The 27,287-nt window shown below is 38.3% G+C and overlaps 1 protein-coding gene across 2 annotated transcripts in view; it reads right to left on the reverse strand.

Moving 5' to 3' along the window:
• MTMR10 (myotubularin related protein 10) overlaps positions 1–27,287 on the reverse strand; it is a 65,320-nt gene that overhangs the window by 26,078 nt on the left and 11,955 nt on the right. For both annotated transcript variants that reach the window (XM_012472474.3, XM_012472473.3), the window contains 4 exons: positions 15,586–15,722; positions 12,892–12,964; positions 12,254–12,396; positions 5,788–5,878 (listed from right to left, as the gene is read on the reverse strand). In XM_012472474.3, coding sequence (XP_012327897.2) covers positions 5,788–5,878; positions 12,254–12,396; positions 12,892–12,964; positions 15,586–15,722 — 444 coding nt within the window. The remainder of the gene's footprint in view (positions 1–5,787; positions 5,879–12,253; positions 12,397–12,891; positions 12,965–15,585; positions 15,723–27,287) is intronic.

Consider the following 27,287-nt stretch of genomic DNA (forward strand, 5'->3'; position numbering starts at 1 on the left):
AGTAATGCTGTCTTCTAGGTGTATGCCCACAGCCTCAAGAGTGCCTGCAAAGTGATTACTGAGAAAGAAGCTGTCCCACCACCCAGCCAGATCTATCTTGGCAATATCTGGTGACAGATGGCACAACCCATTCTAGTCCAGGGTCCTTCTGTTGCAGGTTGCAATTATGGCAAGTCTCCCAGCTGGCATCCCCAATGGGATGTTCTGCTGCATTTAAACCAGGCAGCAGCTTACCACAAGACACACTTCCTTAAAAAGATGCATTCATGATGCTAGTCCCCTGCCTTAAATTTTCAATCATGCTCATTTTTCAATTGAATCAAGTAAACCAAAATGGCTTTTCTTGGCCTTAAAGATCCCTCACATAACTTATCCGACCTTCATTTCCCATTCTCCTCTGCAGCCATGCAATACCCTCCACTGTCCCATGAACCTGTCATGTCCATTCCTATTGATTACTGATTAACTCCTGGTACAAAACAGGTATTTTCTGAGAACTCGCCATGTGCTAATGCCTCAGAGCAAAAAGATGAGTGAGATTTTAACTCTATCTTGAAAGCACTAAGAAGTGCAATAATCACAGAGTACCAGATGTCTGAGTGCAATGAGGATGCAGAAGAGAAGGCCCCTAACTCTCACCGGAGAGAGGCTGGGGCAGGAAAAGCTTCATGACTTGACCACATCTAAACAGAGTTCTAAGGAAAAAGTCAGAAGTTGCCAGGTAGCTGGTGAGGAGGAGGTAGGCATGCTAGACAGAGAAGAATCTAAAAACCATGGTACAACTGTTTGACATGAAGTAACTAAATATAGCTAGTGCATTAGGGATTCAAGAGGTGGTGGAAAAGAGGCTGGGAGATTAAATGGGGCCTAGGCTCTAGGTCTGTGCTTCCCTGAAAAATAACTTGTAGTCACACATGCCCATTTAAATTTAAACTGAAATGAAAAATAAAATTAAAAATTCAATCCCTCAGTTGCACTAGCCACATTTCAAGTGCATAACAGCCACATGTGGCCAGTGGCTGCCCTACTTCCATCACTGGACAGTGCTGCTCCAGATTACGGAGGGGCTTACGTATCATGTTAGGAACTTGGACTCCGCTAAGTGGTATCAGAATTATCCAGTGATTCTGATTTTAACAAAGCTCATTAAAAATTAAAATGTTAATTCTAAGCCCATATCCTAGAGTCCCACTCCATCTCAGTGCCTTCTCGGATTAACACAACTAAAAAGCGTGTCTGTGAGGAGGACTTAGGAGCTGTTATCTCTCCAGAACACAAAACCTACATGGAATCTTTGGGCAAAGCTCAATCTATACAGTGCTCCAGTGTACCAAAACACGGGAAGCTATGCAGTATTAGACAATCTAAGTAACTCATCATATGACTAAAGAGGAAAACAACTATATAGCTTAGTAAGTGCAGAAAAACATGAGTTACATATCTGATTACAAAAACAAAAAACAAAAAACAAAAAACCAATGTTAACAAATTTGGAATAAAAGGAAATTTCCTTAACCGGAGGGTGTTTATCAAAAAGTAATAGCTAACAGCATCCTCATTAAAAGCAGGAACTGAAATGGTGCCTGCTAATGTTACTGCTATTCAACACTGAACCAGAGGAACTAGCCACACAATAAAAACACCACACCAAAAAAGAATTATAAAGAACAAACTCAAAATTTTAAGAGTTATGTAAAACAGTTTGGTGACTGAGTCTAGCACGGAATACTTTTTAGTGTTTTGGGTTGCAGTGTGTGTAATGTATACTCAATCTGGCTTTATAGTCCAGGAGTTCGAATGCTTTCCAAAGTTCAAAAAACCTGATACCAGTGGCCTGCTCTATGAGAGGATCACTATGAAAAGTGGAACCAACACAGTGACAAGGTGGGTCATCTCAGGCAGACCTGGCTCTGTTGACTGCTACCTGCCTGAGGTTTTATGACACAGCTCCTCAGCAGATCAAGAGTCAAACAGATATTACATGCTCCTGATCTTGGCTACCTTCTGTGATACAGTACAAAAGTCTAATCCTATACTGTTGGGGTTACTTTAGAGAATTTCCACTGAATTGGCCTAATTGATATTTAGAATGGCTTCAACCAACAGAAAATACAAGTCGTCAACATATGAAAAGAAAGTCTGTCACTCTGATGATACTGCAGAAATTAGAAGTTATAAAGGAATAAGGTAAAAAGAGGACTGTGATTATTAATAAGTTCAAAAGCATGAGTCAACAAAGTGGTTCTTAACTGGAAGATTCTAACCTGTGCTGGAGCCAACATGGCTGTATTTCTAAAGGCTCCTCCAGTGATCCTGATGTATGTAGTTGGTTGGAACCACCAATATTCAAGAGACAATCATTTATAGCTATACTGAGAATCTTGCAAGAACTAACAAGCAACAACAAACTTAAAAAATTCCTATACTGTTTCAAATGGATTGTGTACCTCGTGTTTTTCAAATAAGCATTTTAAGGAAAATCTAAAACCAAGATCTATGTTAATTAAATTTCACTGAAAATGTACAATTACAATGTACATTGTACACTGATGTGAAATTTCATTACAATTTCAGATTACATCACAGCATCTGTAAGCAGGATGTCTGTTACGAAGCAGCATTGCTGACGCTAAGGCTGCAGATAACTTCATGAAGCTTTCAATATTTTCAGTCCAGAAGCATAATCTGACATTTTATCAATTATGTAAGAAAGATGAATCTGTACTTTTTTTTTTTTAAGATGACGTTTTGCTCTTGTTGCCCAGGCTGGAAAGCAATGGCCCAATCTCAGCTCACAGCAACTTCCACCTCCTGGGTTCAAGTGATTCTCCTGCCTGTCTCCTGAGTAGCTGGGATTACAGGCGTGCACCACCACATCCAGCTAATTTTGGGTTTTTAGTAGAGATGGGGTTTCTCCATGTTGGTCGGTCCGGTCTTGAACTCCTGACCTCAGGTGATCTGCCCGTCTCAGTCTCCCAAAGTGCTGAGATTACAGGCGTGAGCCACTGTGCCTGGCTGAATCTGTACTTTTTTTGACATTATTTGCCCAATGATGATCTGACTCATGAGCGTCCTCATGGTTTCTTTAAAGTTAGAAGAGAAAAAACAGAATCACTGTTCTTGTCCTGGGGTGTTCATGCACAGCGAAACACCAAAGCGTGGGTGCTACACATCTTACTGTACTCGGGAATACTCACACAAGTACTGGAATGACTGCAGGACCTTTCAGAGATGGCTTTTACTCATGGGATGCTGAATATGAATGAAAACCTAATTGACTAAGGCAAGCTAAAATATAGTTTTCTTAGATAATTGCAAGGGAGCTCCTCCAACTTTGGATCTTATTTGTGGAAACAGCTTTGTCACCTACCTGCCTGCAAAAAGGACTTCTTTAATCCAGCCAATGAATCAAGATGTCATCCAGAAGTTCAAGAGTGGGAGAGTGGACATCTTTCACTCACAAATTAATGAATTCTGACTGCAGTGTGTGGAACTTTCAGGCTCCTTTTGATCTTAAAGATGCAGTATTTATGCTTCTGTAACAGCATGGAAGGATATTAAAGGATGTTACCCTATGAGGAATCTTAACAAAACTATGGCCAGTGTTATGTTCATGAAGTACTTGTCAAAGGAGGAGTCTGAAAGATGTAATATAAAAAAGTATCCCTATTTTAAGTATTAATCATCAAATTTTATCAATAAGCTATATGAGAAGAAACAAAGGAACTAAACGAAGTAAATTTTAAAATTCCAGTAGTAGAAGACCTATGGGTGGATAAACTTCAGTACTATAAACCAGAGATGCCCACAAGGAATGAACAAAGAAAAATATGGAAAGCATTTCCACAGGAGGCACTGCCACGAAGCAGGCGTCAGGTTAGCAATTGTATAACAAAGTTTACTGTCTTTGCTGAGCCCAAGTCACTAGGTTACTGTAGAAGTTATGGATCTATACACTGGAATCAATCATTTCTATCGGAAAAAAATAGCAGCATGAAGAACTAGTCTGTATCATAAAAATTTAAGCAGGAATCAAAGAATCACTCCTATAACACTTGCAACTCTAGGTGAGGATCTTAGTGAAGATAACCTTGATCCCTGTTCTGTAGCCTGATAATGATCCCAAGGAGTGTTTACCTGACTAACAGTGCAGGCTCTATAATACTTTATTTTCAGACAGTAAGTGAATTTACTCACTATTAAGAAATAAACTTTAAAAAATAACTGTATTGCTTAAGCCTAAGTTACAATTATGTACCTCTTGAAAAGAAAAATTAAGTTACAAATACTTTTGCTATACAATTTCTATAAATATAATACCAAATGATAAAAGCTGTTCTGCAAAGCATGATTTTCATGTATTATCTCTACAGTGTTATGTTTCTTTTTTTTTTTCCTTTAGTCCTCTTAGTGCTTAACAGCAAGGTAAGTATCTTTTAAGGTACAGAAAATTTACTTACACGTACGTGCATCTTCAGATACCACACACTGATACATTTTAATGTGTTTACAATATAGTTATAGTTTTGCTGGAATATACTTTTATTATACTAGTTATTTAAATTACTACCGTATGTTTTATGGTAACAAAATAGAAAATGTCAGTACAATTAATAATTTATTTGTATGGCCCAGACCATGCTGGGTGAATGGATTTTTCATTATAAATACACAGCTGATTTATTTTTCTTACTTAAAACAGTAAAAGAACACATGCCTCACTCAGTTAACTGACGTGCAGTCACTAACTGACAAGGGGGCTAACAGGAGACACAGCTCTTTGTTTTTCTCTATCCTTTTAAGAGATTTTAAAAAATGGTTTATTAAAATTACATTTGTATAGAAACAGAATGTACAGAATTGTATGATCATCTGGAATCTTCCTTGGTCATGTCATGACTGTTAGATACATAGACAAAACTATTTACTTTCATAAAAACTGCCTAGACTATACCTGTCCTTGGAAAAATGCTCATCTTCGTTTCATCAACATTATTCAGAAATAGAAACTCAGTATTTTGAGAATCTTAATGAAGTACACAAAAAGTTTTTAACCACTTCCAACTTTTTCATGAAATCACACCTTGCCAGAAAATATTACGCTTTTTTTTTTTTTTTTTTTTTTTGAGACGGAGTTTCGCTCTTGTTACCCAGGCTAGAGTGCAATGGCACAATCTTGGCTCACCGCAACCTCCGCCTCCCAGGTTCAAGCAATTTTCCTGCCTCAGCCTCCCGAGTAGCCGGGACTACAGGCATGCACCACCGTGCCCAGCTAATTTTTGTATTTTTAGTAAAGATGGGATTTCACCATGTTGACCAGGATGGTCTCGATCTCTTGACCTAGTGATCCACCCGCCTCGGCCTCCCAAAGTGCTGGGATTATAGGCGTGAGCCACCGTACCCGGCAAATATTACGCTTTTAATATATATTTTAGTTTTCTGCCAGCTCTCTTAAAAGGTAAGATTACTTTAACTCAATCTATCAATTGAAAAGGGCAGGTTATATATTCTTCATCACAAAATACAAGCCAATGACTAGAGGTTAAATATATGCCATAACTCATAAGCTCATATTCATAGCATTACAGGTTCTTCCTGGTAACCTGTCAAGAAATAATCTGACAAACTACTGGCTCTTTTAACATATAGTTATGCTTACTTCTCTAAGGTATGAAGCTAGTAATTCTGCAATCATTAAAGCTCATGTACTTCGAGGCTTCTGGTAAACATAAGAGTAAAATTTATACATGTAATATTAGTCACAATATTTAATATTTTCATATTTACCTGAATTGTGGTATTTTTTCCCAACATATTCAAATGCAAAGAGTAGCTGGAGGTCTGTTGGCTGGGAATAATGAGCTATTGCAAGGCATACCTAGGAAAAATTCTACATTTAGAATTTGTTTTTAACACACTTAATTAAATGAAATGTACAATAAGGCCTTGGGTACTGGAAGCATCATCTTGGGGCAGTGATAGATACTATTTACATGTTTTTCTGTTGACCTAGAATATAAAAGAGCTCCTTAAGGCCAGGTATCTCATTCACTGTTGTGCCCCCAAGACATTGTTTATCTTTAGTTAGCACCTGGCAAGTATTCAGTAAGTATTTGCTGAGTTGAATTTTAATTGGAAAGTAATTTTAGTCCAATAAAGAAAACTTGAAACTAAAGAAGCATTCTCCAAAAAGGCAGTGACAAGATATTCATTACAAAAAAAGGCAGAAAAAAGATTCATTTTTGGTGGACTATAAAGGATTAATACAAGGCATAAAACATTAAAGTTTATACCTCATGGATTAAAAAATCTAAATAGAGAAACATATTTACAAAAAATTAAAATTAGCAAGAAACTCCAAAAATTCAAGGGTGGCTCAAAGACGTTCATAAAAAAATAAAAATAAAAAATAAAAACAAAAAACCCACACAAAAAAACTGTGTTTAAGTAAAATGGTCTGGGGCTGTGTTCCCTGTGGTGGAAAACGTACGGGCTTTAGAGTCAAACAGATCAGGAGGGCTTGAATCCCAGCTCTATCAAGCACTTGCTACATAACATGTGTGAAGTCAATTCCTCTCTCCTAGCCTCAGTTTGCTCACTTGTAAAACAAAGTAATACCTAGGCTGTGGTAAGAATTAACAAGCTTCAAGCACGCTAGGCCTTCAGAGGAGCTCCATATATGGAAATACGGCTGTTATTATTCTCAACTGCTGCTAGATAGAATGAGGGATGGTGCTCTAGGCTTACAAACCCTGGACTAGAACATGGTTTAAATACTCTTCAGTAAGCAAAGATGAAAGAAGAAATTTAAGACATATGCAAGAACACAGCAGAAAATCTTACTTTAAAAGATTAACTATCATTTAGAAGGTAAAGCGTTAAGCCAGAATTGTATACTTTTGACAGTGAGCAAGTCAGAAAAGTTAACTGTTAGTTCAGGGCAAGTTAGTGGTGTTTGGGGTGGGGGTTAACGTACATTCCATTAACCAGTAAGTATATGTCAACTTGTTTAAACTACATTTTAAAAGTCTTCTATAGAATAACTGTTTCCTGTCTTACTAAGTTAAAATATACAAACAAGAGGACAGAATTTGTCATTAGTTTTGACCAAAAAGAAAAAAAAAAAAACCTGCTTCTTGAAACTTAGGTGGTATCTTGACTTCTTAATACCTACAGGAGAGCTTTCTATGAAGGTCCCACTTGGAACATTTAGGAGCTGGTTATCTACATTCCCATTCCTAATCTTTTCAACAGTTTTCCATAAAGCATTCTAACAGCAAAACTACTGAAATCTGTACCTTAAAAAAGTTCTCTTCACTTCCTATTCCTTTGGGCACTGTTTAGCTTTGCTGCACTTTTCTCCAGACACTTTTCACATCTGTGCATTTTGCTACACTGCCATCGCCACGTCCTTAGGCCATACTCACCTTACAGCATCTCTGTGGGCTTCCCTACATTCTAGAAATTCACAGCACTTAAGAATTACCTACTAATGATGTAATTTTGACTAATAAGTTTGCTCTCTTAATAATCTGCTGTGGTTCCCAGACATCTGCGTAACAAATTAAATCTCCTCATTTTTGATTCTTCACAAAACTGGCTCTCCTCATCAGACAACTGTTACCTTCCCAATATTCTCTCAGTAATCTCAGGTCAGAGAAGAACAGGTTTGTACACATTCTGTTTGACTTAGCCCCAGCCATCTCCTCTGCCACACTCTTTGCCTGGGAAGTCCTACTCCTCTTAGCTAACTATGCTAAGAAATTGTCACGTCTGTTCAATGCTACTCTCTTCACAAGCCTTCCTAGAAGGAGCCAATTTCAGAGTATTAATTCCAGAAACGTACAACAACAGTTTCAATATAAAGTGTCTCTTTAGTTAGTTGTGCTGATGTTGCTTTATTTCCAAGGTAGTCACATAATAGTTACGACGTGGATGAAAAGTAGGACATAGGTGGTTCTTTATACTTCTATCATTAAGGGCAATTCCTTAAGGGTAAATGCTACATTTCTCATTCATTTAACAAATATTTACTGAGTACCTACAGTGTTCTAAGCCCTGGAGATTCAGTGAACAAAACAGACACTAATCCCTGTCCTCAGGAAGCTTACATTCTAGTGGGAAGACAGACACTAAACAAGATGAAGGAGAAAAAATACAGAAAGTTAGATAACTATGAATGCTAAAGGAGAAAAAAAATTGAGCAGGGAAGGGGAATATGAAGTGTTATAGTGAGAGAAGAGGGAAGCAGGCTAAAAAGTAGAGAAGGAGATGAAGAAAGACCTCTCTACACAGACTTGAGTAAAGACCTGAACATATTTGCATTTTGTAGCATCATTTCAGTAGCTTTCTAAAGGTGCTCTGTGACCAACAGTGGCTACACTAATACTAGCTGACAAAAGTAATTACCAATATATTCAGGAAAATGCTCCAAGCCAATAATAGTAACGTCTATCACATTCTCTAAAACAATTAGAAAGCAGTCACATGCTCTGTTTACAGAAAATAAATTCACAGATCATTGATTATGGACATTTTTTTTTTTGGCCATGAGGCAAAAAAGAAACAAAGCCTATTTTCAAGGCAAAATGCAACGCAGCATATTTTTTTAAAGCCCCTTAAAAATAGCACAATATCACATTAGGTTAGGAAACAAATGAGTATGTCTAATAGCATCTACATTGAAATAAGTCTATAAAAATGTTGTAAAACTGCAAGTCAGTTTAATTACTGACTGATTTTTTTTGGGGGTGGCAGAACTTGAACTAAATTTATTTAGTTTTTCAGTAGTTAATTGCAGGTGTATAACTTATGTTCATATGACCTAAGTAAGGGGTCTCTTTGGGTACACACACTAAGGCACATATAAACTTGTGCACCTGGATTGTCTTCAGGCTGTTACTGTGGAACACTCTGAGAAGGAAACCCAGGGCCCCATTCTTTGTACTTTTCATACACACTATTTTAAAAACGTAAGTCCAGATTCCTACCTTCCATCCTAAGAGTTTTTGAAAGATCTGAAATAGTTCATTTGTCCTAGATACCGTAGGAAATGAAGAAAATGTTGTTATTAAAGACATTAAATTACGGTAAATATTTTTTTGGAGAAAAAGAAGTAAACTACTTTTAAATCAACTTTTGGACCAAAGCTGATAATCTTCTCTGGACAGAAGCCAGAAGTAGCCACAGTAGATGGTTCTCTTCTAAGACCACCTCGGGTATAGTACCGAAGAAGCTCAAATCCAGGAAACACTCAAACCTCATTAAGTTCTATCTCATTTGCAAACAAAAGTGGTTTCCTTTATTTCTGTGGCCTGAAAGCCACCAAAAAATAACTAACAGATTCAAGTCAAAAATGACAGTTCATAAAATGGTCAACTTGTTCTTTAATTAGATGAATGGAATTCACTTCTATAAAGTATGCCTGAACAAGTGGTTCACAACGAACTAATCAGAGAATACAGCGGAGACAAAGGGCATATATTTCACTTGTCATCATGTATCTACATATTTATCTTTATCTACATAGATAGGTATATAGATAAATTATTAAAAACTTTTCTTTTTTTTATCCTTCAGTTTTGAGCAAAGGTTCTGTGCAAAAAAAAGGTGGCTCAAAGTTGCTATGAGGTTAGCTGTCCAATTCTGCATCATCAAATTCCTTCTTTTTTTATATAGACCTTTCCCAAGTATCACTACTTTCCTGTGACAGCTTAAGGATAATGAGGATGAATATAAGTGAGTACAAGTGCACAAAGCAATCTAATTTTGTCATAATACAAATGAGACAACGTCAACAAGACAATCAGAAGGTTTTAGAGCATTTAACAAAATGTGAACCAATTTAGTATTTTCAAATTTCATTTTTCAAAACAAAAATATAAATGTATTAGGTATTTCAAAATTAATCAATGGTTTACCCACCAGAGAACTCCAAAAATACATTTGGTCATTTTAAAGCAACTGATAAAATATCAAAGCATTTTCCAGAGAAAACAGTATTCAAAGCTTCCAGGAAGTAAAAATAAGCTGTAACTTCCTAACTGCTACCAAATTTTAGAGGAAAAATTTTTGCTTGCAGTAAAAGAATATGCCAGAATTTTTGTTTTTAATTCATAAAGTCATCAAGATTTGGTAGCCACATACAACTTAACCATGTGTTTGAAACGTGTAAATCAGACAACAAAAACAAAAACTCTATATTCTCATTGCATCTGTTTTTTTATTCTGTACCCTCCTTTGCCCTGCAACCCCCATGACTATACAAAAGACAAAGAGCCACATGCTTTTTATCTTTTAGAATACTGGGGAAAAGATTTTTGTCTGACACTTGGTCTTAGGAAAGGACACATGAGGGACTGGGTTGTTTTGTGCAGATGGTTTAGTGAGGCCCTCTCCATGAACCAACAGCACAACACACAGGCGATATTCTGAATTTCCACAGCACTCTGTTCATCTGGAAATCAACTGTGTAGAAACAACTTTTATGCAGCCACTTGGTACTATTACTTTTCATTTTTTCATGCTTTCTCTTCTTCACTAGATTTAAGTTCTCTATGGCAAGAAACTGCATCTTATCCTTTAAACTTGCAAAATTTAGCACACTGCCTCAACATCAAAAACAACCAACAAGTACTACAGACAACTCAAGAACTACCAAATAATTAATATTTCTACTCATTAAAATAATGTCAACTTAAAAATACAGTAAAAGAGAATTAAACTTTCTGAAAGAGATCAGGCCAATTCTATCAATTTCTTTAAGAATATGGTGTCCTAACTCAATCTGGCAAGTTCTGTGATGTCCCTAATCTTGAGATGCTACACATCTGGTTTTCATAAGCAGGTCCTTGATGCTTTAATCAATTAAATTACAAGCATAAATAAGCTTGAGGGAGTAACTTGTCTAAAATATTTTATGTACAGTCTAATACATAATGAATTTGGAAGTCCTTCTATGTAAGAATAGCCACGTTAAATTAGTAAAATGCCAAAATTAAAAAAGCACAATCGAACAGGTGAAAGAGTCTTTAAGAGTTATCTAGATGATTTTTCAATAACGCAGCATGCTGAGAGATAGCTGTACATACTATTTGAAAACTTTTACCCATAGAGGAGCCTACAACCACTCTACTATGCTAGACAGTCATATATTTTCAGACGTATTTTCAGATATTCACCTCCTGCTTGCACTCCTGTAAAGAAACTGTTGGTTCTCACTCTAAAAACAAATCTACCACCTCTTCACCAAGTATATGAAGACGGCTGCCTTACAATATTTTTGACAGCCTTGTTTTGATTATCTACAGAAAATATACTGCAGTCAGTTGACTGACCATGGAAAACAAAGGCACTCATTGCTTAGTGGTGCAAAGGCTGCCTCCATTCTGAGAGAAAGCCACTTCCTGTTCTACTGAGATCCTGTTGCTCTATTCTCAATACACACAAGCAGGCTTCCTACTGGAAACTCTGCATTTGCTGCAGCACAGACTAGAACAGAGTCAATTCATAAGCTAGACTTACATTATGTAAGATTTAGGTAAGTATATAGTTACAGGAAAGGCCTAATAATTATTAGTGGTTTAAAGAAATATTATGAATTGACTTGAGTGAAACTTCAACATGGGCAACTCAAAGCTGGTAGCTCTTTAACTCCCTTATTTTTCCCCGGCCTTCCAGATGTTTTATCACCCTACTTGTAAAGTATGAGTCAAGGCCAAAAAGTTCCTCTTCTTTGATTCCATGTTTTGCTTGGCCAGAAGAGTGAAGCTGGTAGACCTAATATGCCCCTCCTGTTCTAGTCTGTGCTGCAGCAAATGCAGAGTAACAGACTTTCCAGTAGCAATATACTGTAATTAAGGTTTTTTTAGGCTTTTAAAGTTCTGCAGTACTGAATTAAAAGCCTAAACAAACCTTAATTATAGTATACTGCCAACTTTTCAACCTTTTAAACCAAGAAAGAAACTGACAACTAATGACCTTAATGTAAAAAAAAAAAAAAAGCTAATTTCCACGTGAGTCTTTAACATTTTAGAAGCTGATTAAAAATTATATAGAATATTTTAAAACAGCCATAAAATAATCCAAGGAAATAGTTCTATTAATATTATTGGCTTTGACTTTACTTAAGAAGGTATCTGATAACTTCTTCTAAAAAACATCTGAGCAATTGAGAAATGGAAACTGCCATACAGAACTGAAATCAGAAAATATAGTGCAGAACCCAGAATGTCATAAAATTTAACAGTATTACCTTTTTAGCACTTTCGGGACCTGATTCATCAAAGCGAAATCTGACAATTCTGAAGTCTTTACAATAAATAATTAACTCTGTTGGATTAAATTTCAGTTTCTGGTTGGGGCCTAGGACCTTCTGCTTCCTCTTGTGGTCATTTACTAAAAAAGAAAAAAAAAAAACAGAAAAAAAATAAAATGCGTAACAATTATTTCTTATTACTCACCCTATATTACAAATTCTTAGTGAAAATAATTGCAAGGTCACCCATCACTTGTGCTCTGCTTGTCTAGAATATTTCATACTTGTCTATAATTCCTAGAACTTGGGGGTTGGTTTTAACTTTGCCCTGGAAGATACTTTAAATGATTATTTACATAAAACCACCAGCTAGATAGATTTAATGATTAAAATTTTAATTAAAAAGAGGACAAAAAACTTAGAAACTATGGAAAGTTACATTTTATATCCTCCTTTTAAAATAATTTATTGACATCTCCTTGTTTCATTAATGTTCCTAAGATTCAAAAAAATGGCAAAAGTAAACTTACAGAAATAAAACTCCAATCCAAGTATGCTGAGAGGTGTGAAGTTATTTTCAAACAATACTTCTAGAGTGGAATCGACGTTTAGAGTATGTACAGAATACTACATACCTGTGACAATTTGCTCAATACATGTTAAAGGGACATCATGGTCACCAAGAAGAAGGTTTCTGTAATGGAATTTCTGGAATAAAAAATTATGTTCATATTAATTCTTTCCCCAATAATCTCACAATGGTAGTATAAGCCTTAAACTGTGTCAACAAACGGTGACAACTATCTCTTTTATTTTTTTTATTATTTTTTATCTTTTTATTAAAAAGACAGGGTGTTTCACCAGGTTGGTCAGGCTGGTCTTGAACTCCCGACCTCAAGTGATCCGCCCGCCTTGGCCTCCAAAGCGCTTGGATTACAGGCGTGAGCCACCACGCCCGGCCGTGACAACTATCTCTACAAAGCATAAAATGCTTTTGTCTAGGTAGCTAAGGCCATTCTAATGTTTACAGAACTTAGGTTAAAATGTACACCACAATCTTAATATCCAAGATAGGGAATATCATCAGTCACTTTACCAGCAAACATCTGCATGTCTAGATCTGGATAAGCTGGCCACAACATATTAAAGAAAAAAGGGCCCTTAGGTCATCAGATTTTAAATGGGTAAAATCATGTTTGATTTTCACAATGAAGATTTTAAAGTGGAAAATAACTATCTTTTTAAAGCACCAAGTCCACTAGAAATAAAAATCTTTAGAAAAATGTTTTGGCAAACCATAGCTCTTTTTTTTTTTTTTTTAACTTGTTAACAAACACTTCATACGTATTTTCAAACTAAGGACATAGTTAACACTATCAATCTGCTGTCAGTAGGCCATTGGTTTATTTTTTTCCTAATAGTGGTACTGGATTTAAGCTGTTTCAGGTATCTGCTTCTTATTTACAGTGAAATCTGGGGCCAAGGATCATTATGAAGCTAAAAACAAAGAGAAACACCCAAAGCATACATCCAAATAAGCTACTGTCCCTACACAGTAGATATCTTTAAGTTCCTTAAATTTAGTCTAAATAATCTGGGCACAGTGGCTCACACCTGTAATCTCAGCACTTTGGGAGGTCGAGGCAGGCGGATCATCTGAGGTCTGGCGTTCGAGACCAGCCTGACCAATATGGAAACCCGTCTCTACTAAAAATACAAAATTAGCCGGGCGTGGTGGCACATGCCTGTAATCCCAGCTATTTGGGAGGCTGAGACAGGAGAATCACTTGAACCCAGGAGACGGCGGTTGCAGTGAGCTGAGATTGAGCCACTGCACTCCAGCCTGGGCAACAAGAGCAAAAACTCTGCCTCAAAAAACGAAAAGAAAAGAAAAGAAACTTTAGTCTAAATATGCCTACACAAGACTGTAATGAACACACAAATATATAGTACAGTAAGTATTTGTGCAGTACAGTAATATAGTAAATTAGTGGATGACTACATGAAATATACTTACACTAAATTATTAGACCCTTAAATTAAAAAGTTTATAGTTCATATGCAAATATTTCATTAGCGAACAATTACTATTGGCAGGGCGCAGTGGCTCACGCCTGTAATCCTAGCACTTTGGAAGGCCGAGGCGGGTGGATCACGAGGTCAAGAGATCGAGAACACCCTGGTCAATGTGGTGAAACCCTGTCTCTACTAAAAATACAAAAATTAGCTGGGCATTGTGGCGTGTGCCTGTAATCCCAGCTACTCAGGAGGCTGAGGCAGGAGAATTGCCTGAACCCAGGAGGCGGAGGTTGCGGTGAGCCGAGATCGCACCACTGCACTCCAGCCTGGGTAACAAGAGTGAAACTCCGTCTCAAAAAAAAAAAAAAAGAACAATTACTATTATAAAGAAAGATCTAGGGGTAACTGTGTATAATACTTTATAAATCAAAAAGAAAATGGCTGGGAGAAAGTCCAGGGTTTTTAAGTTAATCACATGAATGCCTGAACTTCTAAAAACCAAAATTATATGGAACTATTACTTTCCATTAAAAACTTAAAATATCAAGAGGACTATTAAATTTTTAAATCGATACTTTTCTTCACTCTTCCTAGAAACTCGAATTTGAATTTTAGGAAAAGAACTAATCAATTAAAAAAAAATGGTAGGCTGGGTGTAGTGGTTCACGCCTGTACTCTGGCACTTTAGAAGGCCGAGGCGGGCAGAATGCTTGAGCTCAGTCTGGGCAACATAACAAAACCCTGTCTCTACAAAAAATAAAAAAGTTAGCCAGGAGTGGTGACGTGAGCCTGTACTCCTCCAGCTACTCAAGAGGCTGAGGTGGTAGGACAGCTTGAGTCCAGGAAGCAGAGGCTGCAGTGAGCCGAGATCGTGCCACTGCACTCCAGCCTGGGAGACAGAGTGAGATCCAGGCTCAAAACAAACAAACCAAAACCCAACAACAAAAAAAAACAATGAAATCAGTAAAATGTGTGCCATTTATAAAATCACTTAGCAAGTAATTTTTTCTCTTTATGTCATTTTTATAAGCAGGTTAAAAGATCTTGAAAAGAGGGAATAACTTCCTTAATGAAAAGGACATATAACCAATGATCACAGAGGATAAATAAAACAAGGTGACTTACAATCCTCTCACTAATTATACTCCTCACGCAAGTTCCAACATTCTTCTTAAACTTTAAATTTTAATATAATTTATCCCAAATATTGCCTAATAATTTTATCATTTTTCCATACCTAATGTTTTATAATATATACTAAGAGAGTTGAAAACCTTGATACAATTAAACAGCGTACAAATAAAACACACCTGTAATGGCATTGGGTCATCTGTAATAAAGGAGATTTTGAAGTTACTGCATATCAGCTTTCCCCACAAATCGTACTGGCTTGTGTCTGTTGCGATGCATTTTCTCACAAAATTGACTTCATTTACGACAATTTCTCCTTCAAAAAAAGAAAAATATTGTGTAAGCTACTTTGTCATAAAATACTAATGGTCACTGTGGGACCTAGAAGGAGTGTTTTAAGAGGACACTGATGAGGATAGTAAGAGCATTCATCATTGCCCACCAGGTGCTAGGCACTGCACACACTTTACATCCTCATAAAGCGAACAGTAATGACAAGGCATTGTTCTCTTGTTCTTCAAGGTGTGGAAAGAGGCAAAATTAGCTCAGGGGTCTGAGCTGGTTGAACTAGAAAGGCTGACCTGAGTGTACTTGTACTTTTTTTCCTATGCCATACTACCTCTCATTTATCAGTTGGAAGACTTTCTGGAGAAGAAATAAACTACACCTTCTCCTTCAGAGTATTTCTTGATGGAATATTTGTGTTCTATTAACACATAACTTAATCTCTCAAACCAATGTCTTTGATCCCTTTTCTAAGGGAGGAGAAACAGAGCTCAGCTTCACTGAATGTAAAATGTTTGGTATGTAAAATTTGCATACCAAATCAAGTTTCCTTCCGCAGTCAGACTATAATTTAGTAGGCAACAAAACCTTAATATATAGTTTGAGTTAAAAGATTAAAAGAAATAAATATAAGAAGCCAATACAAAAGGCATAATATGCTTTTGAAAGAATAATTTTCTACAATTTAAAGCTTGCTCATCATTAAACCTTAATTTCAAGAACTAAAAGTCAATTAGATACAGAACATTTTAGCCCATCTGTCTCCAGGATCAACAGTAGAAAAGTGAGTGTCCTGATCAGCTTTGCCTATTTCTATCATTATAAAAACCTTTAGCACTGACAGAATGTTTGCTGACAATCTGCAAACACCTACCAATTCATGAAGAATGAAACTACAGTCTCAAAACAATTCTCTCTTTAACAAATATGTTATAACAAAATCTGAGTTGCAATAACTGATTTGAAGTTCTCAAAAATGTACAAGGCTAGTTTTAGTAACTGCCCCTTAACATTTACTTAAAATCTGCTCACGTCAAATTCAGTGCAAATAGCTTGAGCTAACTTCTATTTTGAAGACAAGCCTCCTCTCATGGCCTGGGAACCCTGCATACCCAGCCAGCTACCAGTCTTCCTCACCCTTATTCCTCTGCCTACAGTGGCGGCCTATTAATCCCTCATGGGACAATGCTTCTTTCCATTTCATGGAATATTCTTTCCTTCTAGCTTAGTCCAGCCACTGTTTGGGGAATGCTTTTTTTTTTTTAAAAAAAAAAAAAAAAAAAAGCCTTCCTATCTAAATTCACATATCAAAGCACTATATACTTGTAATTCTACCACTCATCAAAGCTACAATTATATTTATATATTTTTTAATTAATGCCTCGTTACTCACAGGATTACATGCTCCATGAGGGTAGAAGATGTATTGATTTTATTCACTGCTGAAACGTTAGTGCCTAGAATGGTGTCTGGCACAGGGTAGGTGCCTGTTAAAAGAGTGCTGAATGCAAGAATGAATAAAATCACTTCATGACACATGGTTCTGTCCACCACGAGTTGGGCAGTTGCTGTTCTAGTCACAAAGAGAAACTAGTAATTCAATATGGCTAAGCAGTCAAGCTGGCTGGAAGATAAGGGCTGTTTGGGTAAACAATATGTAAGTTAGAGAAAAGTCACAGAACTGCCACTGCTTGCCTACATACCCATTAAAGAGCTATAAATAGGACATCTGTCCTGTCTGATTCTTTCAACAACCTGTAAGGTAAGGAAGGCAGATGGTTTCCTTAATACACAGATAAAGGATTTGGACCCAAAGAGGTTAAATCACTTTCCTAAGATCTTAAAAATAAGCAGTAAACTTAGCACTTATAACCAAGTGTTCTGACAGCAAATCCAATAGTCTTTCTCTATAATTACACACAATTAAATGTACTGTAGTGACATATAGCAAGTACCAAAACTGTATTAAAGTTCAAATATTGGCCTTAATTGAATTCTGAGAAAAAAATTTAGGATAACGAGATATATGTGTGTGTGTGTATAAATAAAATGCATTGAGTAATTCAAATGTATATAATTTAAAGCTTCTCTAGCTCCTTGAACATAAACCTTATCAATTCCCATAGCAGATTCTGGGCCACTGAATACTCAACCCTCTCTCCTCACCAGCAAATCTTAGCTACCAGCTATAAGCAGGCCCTTAATTTACACAACTAAACTAAGATACCAGCTATAAGCAGGCCCTTAATTTAAATAACTAACCATGCCAGTTCAGACAGGGGACACAGTCCTATAACACTGACTTCTTTACATGGAATCATCACATACTGTGCCACCTTTCTTAGCAAACTCATCTAAAAACAGACTCTTCAAACAATGCTAAAAAAAAAAATTCATCCAGTCCTAAGACTTATCCATACAAACTTGTTATGCACGTTATACTGAAATAAAAATTCACTTAAAGGCCGGGCACAGTGCCTTACGTCTGTAATCCCAGCACTTTGGGAGGCCGTGGTGGGAGGATCACCTTAAGTCAGGAGTTCAAGACCAACCTGGCCAACATGGTGAAACCAGTCTCTACTAAAAATACAAAAAAAAATTTAGCTGGTCATGGTGGTGCATGCCTGTAGTCTCAGCTACTTAGGAGGCTGAGGCAAGAGAATCACTTGAACCCAGGAGGTGGAGGTTGCAATGAGCTGAAATCGTGCCACTGTACTCCAGCCTGGTCAACAGGCTCAAAAAAATAAATCACTTAAAAACAAAAAAGAAAACTACCACAGGATTTCAGGTTCCTGAGAAGGGAAGCAGAAGTAATAAAGGGAAGGAAGAGACAGAGCTTGTGTGACCACACTGGTACCATAAACCAACTGTATTTAGGAAGAGAAAGCTCACAGACAGCCCTTCTTTTCTAGAAACCAGATTCTTTTACTGATGCACAAATGTTAATGTATCAAGCCCAAGAACTCAGTGAGAATGAGACAAAGAAAAGGAGAATATATTTAATGGGTCCAAGGGATGGTAAACCACGGCCCACGGGCCAAATAAAAACCCTTGTTTTTGTAAATAAAATTTTAGTAAGACACAGTCATACTCATTCGTTCATGTACCATCTATGGCTGCTTTCACAAGACAAAGACAGAGGTGAGTACCTGAAACAAATACCTTATGGTCCACAAGGCCTAAAACATTTACTGCACTTCACAGAAAAGGTTGCTGACCCCTGTGTTAGAGACGGTTATTAAAGTGACAACTCTTAAAATTCTCTGAAACAAAGCTTAGAAGATACAACTGGGCATGTACCATGTGAAAGGTGAGAAGTGAAGCACCTGAAAAACAGGTGTTTTTCACCTGCAATGTTGTAGCCATCTCAGAGAGCTCTGGAGGACCACTCAGAGCTGTGTGATGAGGACAACTTTCCTGATACAATGTGTCCATGAGAGTTAAGCCAAAAGACCCCTTTCTCATTATTTTTTGCTTAGTGCTACAGCACTAAGCAAAAAATAAATATGGAAACCAGGTTTAACTGCTTTACTGCCCATACTCCATCATCAAAAAGCAAAAGCATGAATCTGGGAGTGAACCTCAAGGGGCTAGATTAGAGCCTGAGATAGCAGAATGAACTTATGCCTGCCTTAATAAACATATGAACAGAGATGCAGTAACAGATGTGTGTACACCTGGGCCAGTACACGTATGTATGCTTTCTAGCTCTGCCCTCTGAAAGTTCTCAAGGAAGTGACCCTCCAGCAACAACATGCAAACTCAGTACCCAGATCATGCTTTTAAAGTACCATTTTCCAATAAAAAGAACCAGGGCTCTTTGGAGAAATGGCTGATTCCCAGGCTGGGGCAGGGGAAACAGAAGACGAATCTGTGGCCTCCAGTAGTGCCAGAATACCAGAAAATAAGGAAATGGGGTTGAAAAAAGGAGGGGACAGCATTTCCATAGGATACAAGAGCCAACATGAAAGAACTCCCAATAGCCAAAGCTGGAACAATCTGAGCAACCAAAGAAATAACAAAAATGCCAGATTAGAATGTAAATTAAAAATTATCGAAATGAGAGAGATCCAAGATGGCTGATCACTAGCAGCTCAGGCTCGTAGTTCCCAGTGAAAGTGCAGAGAACGAGAGGACGCCACACTTTCAGACGAATATTTGTTGCTCACAGACCAGGAGATTCCCAGCAGAGGAGCCCCACGTGTTGCCAGGGCGACTCTTGTGGCCGGCGCGGCGGTTTTGCCGGTGCCTTAGCGCACCAGTTTTTGGTGCAGAGTCCGGAGATTCCTGGGCAGAAAAGCACCATCAATCTTAACACCGCTATTTTGGCCGGCGCGGTGGATTGCTCAGATTTCGTCGAATTGATCAAGTAGAAGAAAGGATATCAGAAGTCGAGAACCAACTCAGTGAAATGAAACGAGAAGACAAGATTGGAGAAAAAAGGATGAAAAGGAATGAGCAAAGTCTCCAGGAAATATGGGACTATGTGAAAAGACCTAATTTACGTTTGATAGGTGTACCTGAATGTGATGAAGAGAATGAATCCAAGTTGGAAAATACTCTTCAGGATATCATTCAGGAAAACTTTCCCAACCTGGCAAGGCAGGGTAATATTCAACTCCAGGTAATACAGAGAACACCACAAAGATATTCTTCAAGAAGACCAACCCCAAGGCACATAATTGCCAGATTTATTAGGGTTGAAATGAAGGAGAAAATGCTAAGGGCAGCCAGAGAGAAAGGTCAGGTTACCTATAAAAGGAAACCTATCAGACTTACAGCAGATCTCTCAGCAGAAACCCTACAAGCCAGAAAAGAGTGGGGACCAATATTTAACATCCTTAAAAAAAAGAACTTTCAACCCAGAATTTCCTATCCAGCCAAACTAAGCTTTATAATCGAAGGAAAAATTAAATCCTTTGTGAACAAACAAGTAATTAGAGAGTTCACCACCACCAGGCCTGCTTTACAAGAGCTTCTGAAAGAAGCACTATACATATAAAGGAACAACCAATATCAGCCTTTCCAAAAATATATCAAAAAGAAAAGAACATTAACACAACGAAAAATTTACACTAACTAACGGGCAAAACAGCCAGCTAGCATCAAAAGCCAGTATTAAAGTTATATATATTCTAATTGGATAAAAAGCCAAAACCCATTGGTATGCTGCATCCAGACCCATCTCACATGCAACGATACACAAAGACTCAAAACAAAGAGAAGGAGGAAGATTTATCAACCAATCAGAGAGTAAAAATAAACAAATAAACAAAAAGCAGGAGATGCAATTCTCGCCTCTGATAAAGTAGACTTTAAAGCAACAAAGAGCAAAAGAGGCAAAGAAGGACATTACATAATGGCATAAGGATCAATGTAACAAGAAGAGCTAACAATTTTATAGATCAACGAGACAGAAAATTAACAAGGACATCCAGGACTTGAACTCAGACCCGGAACAAGTAAGCTTAATAAACATTTATAGAACTCTCCACTTCAAATACATAAAACATACATTACCACCTCACACCTATTCCATAAGTGACTACATAATTGGAAGTAAATCACTCCTCAGTAATCGCATAGCATTTCATAGGTTTAAATGAAATATTGGTTGGCTGCTCGTTTGTTATTTTCTTCCCTTATTCCTTCCTGTTTACATCAAGTATAATTATTGGTATAAAAGAGGTTTTCAATACCCATTGCTAAAATGCATTCTAGCCTGGGCAAGAAAGCAATACTCCTATTCTCTCTCTCTTTTTCTCTTCCTTTTTCCTCCTCTTTATTCTTTTTCTTTCTTTCTTTCTTTCAAAAAAAAAAAAATTATCTGTGAATCCATACTGTTGTAAACAGATGACTGAATAAAAGATAAATGGAGGAAAAGAGACAAATCTTCCTTACAAAGGAATTCCAATTAATAAATGTAGGAGAAATAAGGGAAACAAAATCATGATTAGAACATCACAGTAAAGATCAAGAAACTATCGAAGACTCAATGTCAGAGACTGAATGGTTGCTGTGTGCAATGTGCATTGTTGAATGCTAAATTCAGTGAGCAAACTTTTAAGGAGAAACAGGTTATTTGTATAACCACAAAGGTATCTTCCCCAAAGTATTAACTAATTACTGTGGTAGTTTTAAGGTATGTCTACAAATTCGTGATTCTCCTCCCTCCAGGATGTGTAGCTTAATTCCCAATCCCGTGAACGTGGGCTAGACTTAGTGATTTGCTACTAACAAGCAGTATGGAAAAGGAAAAACAGTCACTTTCTAGAGGAGAAACCTGACAGATACCACTTTAACCTGAAGTGATCAAGGTTAACATCACCAATAACCAATCATGTTGCTGTCTTGTGCCTGCTCACATGACACAAGGGAAAGGGATACCACCTCTCTGGTGGCCTCCCCCAATGTCCATAACCTCTGCTTAATCAAAAGAAAACATCAGACAAATCCAAACGCAGAGGCACACTACAAGACACTAACTGAACAACAATCTTCCAAAGTGTCAAGGTTTTGTTGGGAAATCTGAGGAAAGGGCATCCACAGATTCTTCTGTTATTTGCAACTTTTCTCTAAGTCTAAAATTATGTCTATATTTTAAAAAGTCAATTTGATGACATTTTAGGGGGTGGTTTATTATAACAGAAATCTAGTAATTATAAAATCATTCCTTTTGTATTAGTATATTTCTATGTTTAAAGAGCTTTAATATACATTATTTGAGGTGAAATAAAAATCTAATTCTCATGTCTATAATCCTAGCACTTTGGAAGGCTGAGGCAGGCGGATCACTTGAGGTCAGGAGTTTGAAAGCAGCCTGGTCAACACGGTGAAACCTCATCTCTACTAAAAATACAAAAAATTACCTGGGCGTGGTGGTGTGTGCCTATAACCCCAGCTACTCAAGAGGCTGAGGCAGGAGAATTGCTCAAACTTGGGAGGCGGAGGTTGCAGTGAGCCGAGATCGCACCACTACACTCCAGTCTGAATGACAGAGCAAGAATCCATCTCAAAAAAAAAAAAAAAATCTAATTCAATAGAAAAAACACATCAAGGTCTTGAAAGATGAAATGAAAAAACTGCAACAGACTGAGACACTGAGAATAAGGAGACATGACAACTAAATGCTATATAGTATCCTGGATGAGAACCTGAAACAGGTAAAGAATGTTTGTGGAAAAACTAGGGAAATGTGAATAAAACTAGGCAAATGTGAATAAAACCTGCAGTTTAGCTAATGGTATTGTTAGTTTCTTAGTTGAGTTACATTTACCAAGGTTACATAAGCTATTAACATTAGCGGAAGCTGGCTGAAGAGTTCACATTAACTCTACTTTTTTGTACAATTCTTACGAATTCAAATCCATTCCAAAATAAAACTACTAAAGAAAAAAATGAACAAGAGACACATTAACAACAGCCAAAAAAAAAAGTGAAAGGAGGACTTTCTGGGCCAGGGTCTTTTAAGTGTCACACAGCTTTTTCTTACGGAATGGAAATGAGCCCTTGGAAGAGAGCAAAGAACAGAAGTACAGCGGGATAGAGGGGAAGAAAAAAGTAAACAAGGGCACTTCTGAGGATATGCTACAATTGGGTCTTCCTATTATGACAATCAAATAAGTGTCAAGTTAGTGACATGAGTTTTATTTGATAACGCTAAATTTTGCTCAGGCAGAACCAGTCTTTAAAATATTTGGATCACGTAGCACAGCTGTCTGCTCATGTAAGTTATGTGCTCTTAATTTAAAAAAAAGAAAAAAAAAAAGGAATGCTGAAGAGGTGCTGTCATAAGCTACTGCCATGCACTGAAACACTGTGGGCCAGAAAACTAGCTTATAGACAGGGAAGAAAAAGAAGACACAAAGTGGCCTCTTTCCAGATAGGATATATAAAGAAAAGGGTACTGAGACTGCTCTTGTTCACATGTTAAATTAGTGATCTTGAAGAAAAAAATCCTAATAAAAGCTTCAAAGCTCTGAGAGATGTGAAGTTTTTAGGGAGACTATACGCTTGTGCTTTTTATAAGCAGTAAAAGGGTGGTGTGCTAGAGATGGCTGGCTGGCCTGCCTGTGAGAACCCACCAGGCTCATCTCTCCCAGCTCTGTGCTATGCCATCAGGCACGGTGGGATCATTTACACCACCAAGCACTTCCTAGGACACCACAAGGAAGTCTCATGAATATAGAGAAAGCAGGAAATTAGCTTCAGTGTGTGGTAAGCAAAAAGCGTCACAGAAAAACCTTCTAAATTAGAAGGTTTTTGTGCCTGCTCACATGACACACGGGCAAGGGATACCACGATGGGCCAAGGGTTTCACCACTACCTGGGAAGAAATCAAGAAATCCAAGTTTATTTTCTCAAGACCCTTTCATCTGTAAATATAAATGAGAAGGAAAATATAATTACAGTTAATAAACCTCTAAATGATATGGCTAGGAAAGTTTTAACTCCCTGAGGACCACAAAACCATGTTGTATTATCTTTCTTAACATCTTATACATTTAGAAAGTCAGCACATGTTTGATGGGTAGAGATAATAGTTCCCATACATTTTAGCTTGGAAAACAGTTTAAGGCAAAGTCTCACTGCACATGTGGCTAATTAACCTGTGGGACGTGTAAAGGCCAAACGCATAACTTAACTTGGGCTTTTAACAGTAGGGTGACTGCCCCAGTTTGCCTGGCACAAAGGGGTTTCCCTGGGATGTGGTACTTTTAGCACTAAAACCAGGACAGTCTCAGGCAAACTGGGACAAGCTGGTCACCCTATCTTTAGGTAAATTCAGGAATTAAAGTGGCTCAAAAGTTATTACAGTAAATTGAAACTATGCGGAAAATAAACACAAAATACTTAATGCTGGTACTAACACACAATATAAACAAGCAAGTACCATATCCAGTGAGTAGCATCCAGGATGGGGGCAGGAGGAAGGGTATAGTGCAGATCTCAGGAAGAGACCAGAATGAAATCTTGAAGGAAGAAGAGCGTTGAGATAGTAGAGAATGTGTAATAATAATAGTAACAAGTTCCTAAATAAGGAATAAGGCATCTGGAAGAGACCAAGGAACCAGCATGATTGAAGCAACTATCAATACTAGGAAACAGTGAGAAATGAAGTCACTGAGGTACGGTGTTAGCAAATTACAAATGTTAAAGAATTTGGATTTTATATACGGAAGCTCATGAACGGTTACTGAGCAGAGGTGGCATGGTACCGATAATAGATAGTGAAGGGTGGAGAAGTTCCAAGATGGCCGGTTAGGTGCAGCTCAGGATAGCAGCTTCGAGTGAAAGTGCAGAGGGTGAGTGGACGCCGCATTTCCAGATGGATTTTTATTGCCCACAGACCAGGAGATTCCCAGGCAGAGGAGCCCCACGGGTTGCCAGGGCAGCTGTTTTGGCCAGCACGTCTGTTTTGCCTGTGCCCCAGCGCAGCGGCTCCCGGTGCAGAGTAAACGGGACTGTGTTCCCACTTAGCCAGCAAGGGGAGCTGAAACAGGGAACCAGACCAGGAGATTCCCGGGCAAAAAAGCGCCATGAATCTCAGAGCCGCGGTTTCAGCCAGCACAGTGGGTCGCCACACGGGAAGTCACACAGATCCCGGCGCCTATTCAACAGGCGACCAGGACACCTGGGAGAGAGCCGACCGTTCAGCTAAAAAACAAAAGGCTCTGAGGCAGGGAGCCAAGAGATCAGGCCCGGCTGGTCCCACCCCCACAAAATCAAAAACAAAAACAAAAAAACAGCAATTGGAAACACTCTGGGTTGAGAGTTTCACAGCAAGCACAGCTGAACCCGGGACGGTCCAGCTCTGTGGGGGAGGGGTGTCCACCATTATGGAGGCAGCCTGCTGTTGCTGAGGCAACCAGCCATTGCCGAGGCAACCCGCCATTACAGAGAGAGTCCATCATTACAGAGGCGGGGCAACATTGCGGAGGCAGTACTAACTACACCCATATAAACAAGACTGCAGGGAAGTTCAAAGGGCAGCTGGACGGAGCCCACAGCAGCCCAGCGAAGCCTCTGCAGGCTGAGAGTGACTAGGCTGCCTCCTTGTGGGCAGGGCAGCCCTGAAGAAAAAAAAAAAGGCAGCAGCACAGCAGACACTCATAAAGCCCTAACTCCCTGGAACAGAACACCTGGGGAAAAAAAAGGGGTTTATGAGTTCTGCTGCTGCAGACGTAAATTTACCGGCCCAGCAGCTCTGAATGAACAACGGGGCTCACAGCTCAGCACCTGAGCTAATATAAAGGACAGACTGTTTCCTCAAGCAGCTCCCTGACCCCCATATATCCAAAGAGTAACCTCATAAAGGAGAGCTCAGACTGACATTTGGCAGGTATCCTTCTGGGACAAAGCAGAAAAAGAAACTGGTAGCAACCTTAACTGTTCGGCAGCTGCTGCAAGTGATCCCCAGGCAAGCAGGGCCTGGAGTGGACCTCAGCAATCCTACAGCAGAGAGGCCAGACAGTTAAAAGGAAAACTAAGAAACAGAAATAACTTCATCAACAACAAACAGGATGTCCACTCAGAGACCCAATCAGAAAGTCAACAACTACAAAGCCAACAGGTGGATAAATCCACAAAGATGGGAAGAAACCAGTGCAAAAAGGATGAAAACACCGGAAACCAGAACACCTCTCCTCCTACAAGGGATCACAACTCCTCACCAGCAAGGGAAGAAGACTGGATGGAGAATGAGGGTGATGAAATGACAGAATCAGCCTTCAGAAAGTGGGTAATAAGAAACTTCCGTGAGCTAGAAGAACATGTTCTAACCCAATGCAAACAAACTGAGAACCTTGAAAAAAGATTTGATGAAATGCTAACGAGAATGGACAACTTAGAGAGGAATATAAGTGAATTGATAGAGGTGAAAAACAACACGAGAACTTCGCAAAGCATGCACAAGTTTCAACAGCCAAATTGACCAAGTAGAAGAAAGGATATCAGAGGTCAAAGATCAACTCAATGAAATAAAACGAGAAGGCAAGATTGGAGAAAACTGGGTAAAAAGGAATGAACAAAGTCAACAAGAAATATGGGACTATGTGAAAAGACCTAATCTACGTTTAATAGGTGTACCTGAATGTGACGAAGAGAATGAATCCAAGCTGGAAAATACTCTTCAGGATATTATCCAGGAAAACTTCCCCAACCTAGCAAGGCAGGCCAATATTCAAGTCCAGGAAATACAGAGAACACCACAAAGATATTCCTCAAGAAGAGCAACCCCAAGGCACATAATCGTCAGATTCACCAGGGTTGAAATGAAGGACAAAATGCTAAGGGCAGCCAGAGAGAAAGGTCGAGTTACCCACAAAGGGAAGCCCATCAGACTCACAGCAGATCTCTCAGCAGAAACCCTACAAGCCAGAAGAGAGTGGGGGCCGATATTCAACATCCTTAAAGAAAAGAACTTTCAACCCAGAATTTCATATCCAGCCAAACTTAAGCTTTATAAGTGAAGGAAAAATAAAATCCTTTGTCAACAAGCAAGTACTCAGAGATTTCATCACCACCACACCAGCTTTACAAGACCTCCTGAAAGAGGCACTACACATAGAAAAGAAGAACCAGTACCAGCCACTCC

The sequence above is a fragment of the Aotus nancymaae genome, unplaced genomic scaffold (genome assembly GCF_030222135.1).
Source record: "Aotus nancymaae isolate 86718 unplaced genomic scaffold, 86718_ANA_hifiasm-v0.15.2.pri h1tg000014l, whole genome shotgun sequence".
Classification (NCBI taxonomy): domain Eukaryota; kingdom Metazoa; phylum Chordata; class Mammalia; order Primates; family Aotidae; genus Aotus; species Aotus nancymaae.